This window comes from Nematolebias whitei, chromosome 10 (assembly GCF_014905685.2).
Source record: "Nematolebias whitei isolate Nwh7 chromosome 10, NemWhi1, whole genome shotgun sequence".
Taxonomy (NCBI): Eukaryota; Metazoa; Chordata; class Actinopteri; order Cyprinodontiformes; family Rivulidae; genus Nematolebias; species Nematolebias whitei.
The window spans coordinates 40,307,581-40,313,026 of record NC_056507.1 but is presented as its reverse complement, the minus strand read 5'-3'; the positions used below and the strand labels follow the sequence as shown (position 1 = coordinate 40,313,026).

The 5,446-nt window shown below is 41.5% G+C and overlaps 1 protein-coding gene across 1 annotated transcript in view; it reads right to left on the bottom strand.

Annotated features, from left to right (window-relative positions):
- The window catches only part of kcnq1.2 (potassium voltage-gated channel, KQT-like subfamily, member 1.2), a 153,301-nt gene extending 148,089 nt beyond the window's left edge, over positions 1-5,212 (bottom strand). Inside the window, exons 1-4 of the mRNA XM_037683742.1 lie at positions 5,165-5,212; positions 4,752-4,878; positions 4,037-4,115; positions 3,845-3,941 (exon numbers count right to left, since the gene is read on the bottom strand). Of these exons, the coding sequence (XP_037539670.1) occupies positions 3,845-3,941; positions 4,037-4,115; positions 4,752-4,878; positions 5,165-5,212 (351 nt within the window). The remainder of the gene's footprint in view (positions 1-3,844; positions 3,942-4,036; positions 4,116-4,751; positions 4,879-5,164) is intronic.
- Positions 5,213-5,446: the final 234 nt, after the last annotated feature.

Sequence of the window (5,446 nt, the reverse complement as noted above, 5' to 3'; positions counted from 1 at the left end):
GACAGTCCGGGGGTAGTAGTTCCACCAAGGCGCTAGACTCACCATCAAAAATCCAAGATTCCGTGACGAATAGAAAATCCAACTCCTGATCTTTAAAAAAGTCATTGAGGATAAATGTCTTGTTGGAAACAGACCTTGCGTTGATTAAACACATCCTGATATGGTCCAACACAGGCACGGCCGTGGAGGGAGACGCACGTGCCAGCGGGCGCAGGTTTTGAAGAACAGCTCCTCCTGGTCTGCTGGTGCGGCGCACAGGTAAACAACTCCAGGTGTTCACATGGACTGAGCGCGCGGGCAGCTGGCCAGCAGCCGGGCCCCTGGAGCACCATGGGTCAGAGAGGAGGTGATGAGATCCAGAGCGAGTCCTGATAGAATAATCCACACTTTGCCTCAGTTTCACCAAAATCCCTGCACGCTTCCCACGACGTCTGTGACGTTTCCTCCATGGAGAAAGACCAGGGTCACGCAGAAGGAATGCAGGAATCTCAGATAGGACCGGTGGAGGAGAGTGCTGGCCGCTGTTCAAAAACTCAGCGGGAATTTCAGCAAATGTACGGAGCTCCAAAAGTGCCTGACGATAATACTGAAAATATGACTCGGCACACTGCACAAACCATTGTAAAAATAACAAAAATACAATACAAGCAGAGAGCGAGAGACGGGCAGCCCTACACACCGGCGCCATCTTGGAATACCTCTGCCTTTGCCTCTCCCTATCGGTACTGTCTCCTCTTCTGATCCTGTGTATGAACCCTGCTCATCCTCGAATATGCCTCTGGACTTCCCTTAGTCTTTGCAGCTCTGTGTCTCCGCTGGAGCGTCCCGTTACAACAAGAAAGGTTAGTGTTTCATCAGACTGTCTGTATTTAGATAACTACTCGTTATTCTGTCAAACACTAACCTTTCCCTTCTGTATCATTTTAGATACAGTTCCTGCCCCTGGATCTGAAACACCAGAAGCTGTTTATTTACTCAATAAACATTTTAAAAACCTTTCTGAGTTTGTGTGTAGGATCCTCTGCCATCAGATCTCTGACACCAGTGACTTGGTGGTGTCCCTGAAAAGGACGTCAAGGCTCTCTTTTCTACCTCCTCTATGTACAGGTTGGCAACAATAGGAGAAACTGGAGAACCCATAGCACACCCATGTTTCTGCCTATAATATTGGCCCCCATATGTGAAGTAGGTTGACCGCAGGTACAGTTTCAAGAGTTGACACAGTTGCTCTGTGGAAAGCGTGGTCCTGCTGCTCAGAGTGGTGTCTGATTTTAATCTTAAACGGACCACCTCTACTGCATCATCAACAGGAATGCACGTAAAGAGTGATGTGACATCAAAAGAGGCCATTGTTTCATCAGTCTCCATGATGACATCCCTCACCTTATCCACAAAGTCCATGGTGTTCTGTGTAGTGATGCAGGGACAGCTTGCACTGTAACATACTACTAATTAATTATTCTTAAAGCTAGTTCAAGCACAAAGAATATTAATTGTTTAATTACAATAGATTCTTTCTTTTTCGAGTTAAATTTCTGCCATGTGACCAAGATAACTTGTGGCGTGGACTGGTAATTAGTGGCATGAGACGTAATTTATCTTTGACCCATCAGAATAAATGTGGTCATTTATTTAACAGAATCAAAATTTAACATCAAAACATGCACACTTGATTTGCTGATCTGTTTCTGATTAATAAACTTGGCACAATTTACTAAACAAGACAACAGAAGATTACTGATTGAGACTGATTCATCTCTGAAGGCATCTAGCTTGATTTACTGGTGAATAGAAGTTTAAAGAGAAGGAGAATAGAAGTTTAAAGATTTAAAGAGGAGGTTTAGATGGATGAGGGAAGATGTGTTGAACCAGAAAATGGCACCCTTCCTCCGAATCCAGCTCAGCCCTCCGGTACACTCAGGGCGTCAACGGCTTGTTATCTGAGGTGGTGGATACATCAACTCCGGAACAGATGTCCATTGGCATGCTACCTTTTCAGCGTCTCCGGTCAGGGTGGCTGAGAATCTTTAGAAGTAGTTCCATATGCTCCGATCAACAGAATAAGCTTCCTTCAAAGTTGAGAGCATGTACTGCTCGGGGTGAGTCACAGCGAGGCAGCTGGGACTCCGCTGAAATGGAGGGACCCTTGGCACATGGTCCAATCCATCAGCTATTTAGTTCAGCTGTAAGACTCCATCAGACTGAGTCTCATCTTCGACTGAAAGTTCCAGGAAGACTGGAAAGACCAAAAGACTGGAAAAGACTGAATAGTTTCAAGAAGTGTTGCCTTTTAAAGGGTATCCACTTCCTGTCACTTGGTACTTCCTGATTGGTTGAAACAACCAGCAGGGGTGTAGTTTTAGTGATGTCAGAGGGTTATTAGAAGTCAACAGACAGCAGAAATGTTTTAAGAACGGTTAGTACAGACAGAGAAATATTTTGAAGAAGTGAGAGAAAGCAGGTGCCAGCCAGTTATTTACTGTCTGAGAGATTTAAAAACAAGGCAATTTGTTCTTATTAATTGTCTCTGACTTTCGACCGACATCAGGTCCACTCCTCAAACAGACAGAAGAGTGAATGCACACTTACTTCGTAAATAGACATTTACTTGTATGATCCAAGTCTAATGAGGTTTAAAAATCATTAATAATGTTTCACAGTTGATTTAAATGAGTGGTTTACTTCAACATTTAGAAATGGTATGAACTAAACACACTTTTGATTATCAAGATATTGTAAAATAGTAATGATAATGTAAAATAAAAGTGTTCTTTCAATTGATTAGTTCAGGATACAATTAAATAGTCTCTTGATGATATAATTTGTATTTCTGGATTCAAATCAATGAAATAACAGTTCCTGTCCCCTGAAGGTCTTCAGAGACAGATTGATGTCGGAGGTCTAGTTCACTACACCTGTATGTGGTGTTGTGAGGTGCCAACTAAAGGAATGAGTACAGACACCAGATATTTGGAAACATTGTAAATGACAGAGTAAATCATGCTGACAATTGGTCTTAATGGTACACCTTGTTTGTGAATTTTAGGTAAACCATACAGACTAGGTGTCGCCTCCCCTGGGTACAGTCTGTGGTACAGAATATAGTCAATAGCCTTGGCTTGTTTCAACATTTTCAGGCAATCTATCAACTTCTTCTTGTAGCCACTTCCTGGATCTCTTTTCAGTGGCTCATAAGTGGTTAACCACAAAAATGGGAGGGAGGCCCCTTGACGTGACATGGGCTGTCTGTATTTGGTTCTGAAAATGGCGAATACTCAGTGTGGTTTTTAATTAAAAAAAATCAGTAAATAAGTTTTACCGATTACAGTAAACAAATTCTCAGCTTCTTTTTGCAGAGAAAAACCACATTTTACACGAAGGCATGGGTTTCAACCGTGAATTTTGGAGCTTCGACAAGACAGAGGTTTTTTCACGAGGTCGGCCTGTTACCTTAGCTTCTCATCTTAGATGCTTTTAGCAATGCAAAAATGCAATTTTTGACAGTCAAAATGGATTTTAAAGAGAAAGGGAGGGGTCAGTGAAGAGCACTGGAGTTTAGCATTTTGTCATCCAGTGTCTTCAGTAGAAAGAGAGACATGAAGAAATGATAGTCAATAAATGAAAATGAGGTCGATAATTTTCATTTACCTTGCGATTAATTGATAATTTTTTTTTATTGCGACAGGCTTAGTGATTATATTTTTAATCTGTCCTCTATGAGTTGAAATACTGTTCGCTTATAAACATTGAGACTAGATTGATAAATGGTGATATCTGAAACAACTTTTAGGGTTTTGACCAACATTCTCCAAACTGAATAAACCGTAAGGATCCATGTTGTTACCTGTCGATGGATAAAAACAACAGATCCCAGGAGTCGCCATGTTCCTCCCTGACGATCCACATGGAGCATACGCAGGATCTGGAGGAAACGGATGCCCCTGCGATACAAAAATCCACCCATCATGTCATAAAATTTTGACCCAACTTTAACTACATGTAAATATTTTAATCCCTAACAAGCTCCTTACTGTACCTGATGGCTGACGTAGCAAACACTTGGCCATTTGACCCAACACCAAGCACAATGATGGAGGCAATGACCACTATTAAATCTGTGAAAATTTAGCAGCAAAATTAAAGACTTTTAGCTTAGTTTCAATTCAAATATAAAACATTTACCAAATAAAGTGTTCATAGGAATACACCTTTTCTACCACCTTCCATGTCAGAGGTTCAAATTATAATCATCTTATGAAGAGAATTGATGCATAAGAGGTTGACTATCAGCTACTACCACACTAACTTTTAGTTCAATATCTGTAAAACTGACTGAGATATAGCCATTTTTATATTGTTTAAATTCAACTATTTGTGGTGGCCATCTTGAATTAGAGTGACTAAACAGTTAATCAGTTGTAGATGTATCTCTAATGATTATCTTCTAAAGTTTTACAGAAATATATGTTAGGGAATTCATGAGATATTTTGCTAACAGACAGTTAGCTAACAGACACCTACATCCAAAAGCTAATGCCAAAGTTAATCAGTAGATGTACATCCAACAAATACTTTCTGACGTTCTCAATAAAAACCATCCACTGGTTCATGAGATGTTTTGCCCATGATAAGGGCACAGGTGCACACACATGCAGAACTATGATCACTGATTATCTCTGGCGTTACTCTAGGAGCCTACAGTAAGATATTTATTGTGTTAATCAGAAAAAAAATGAGAAAACCAGGAGCACCTATGATTGATATGGGCTTCCTGATGAAGCGGAGGCGTCCTCTGATGCCTGCATATTTGCTGCGGCAGCCTGCCGACCACAGCCGGACCACATACTCCGTTCCAAAGAAAAGCACTAGCACAATCTCCTGTGGAGAACAAACAGAGATCAGCAAAGGGTTAATCACTCACACTGAGACGAAACGCCAAAAAACATGTACAGAACCACAGGATCAAGAGGCAGGAAAGGTGTGGCGATTGTTAAGTGTTGTGCTTTCCCTGGTCTCTGTCTCCCTCTAGTGTTCCATATTTGTCTGTTCCCCCCTGATGTCTGCACCTGTGATGTTTCACAGGTGTTCTGTGTTGGTCTTGTTAGTGTGTGTGTATTTAAGTTTGTTTGCCTGCGTCCCTCATTGTCTGGTCATTGTGTCTCACTGTGATACTCCTCGTGCCCTGCTCCTTGTGTCCTGCGTCCTGCCCCATGATTTATGTAAGTTTGCTGCCCCGTCGGCCATCTTTGTTTTGTAAAGAATAAATTATTGATTTATATTCCCTGAGTCCTGCCTTCCTGCCTGCACCAAATGGGTCTCCTGCCTAGAAATCATCACAGTGATAACATGGGAGTGCACATTAACACTAATCTAAGGCCATTTTAACCAATAACCAAGATTTACAACGTGAGAGGAGGAAGCAGTGACAAGTGTGTGAATTGCAAAA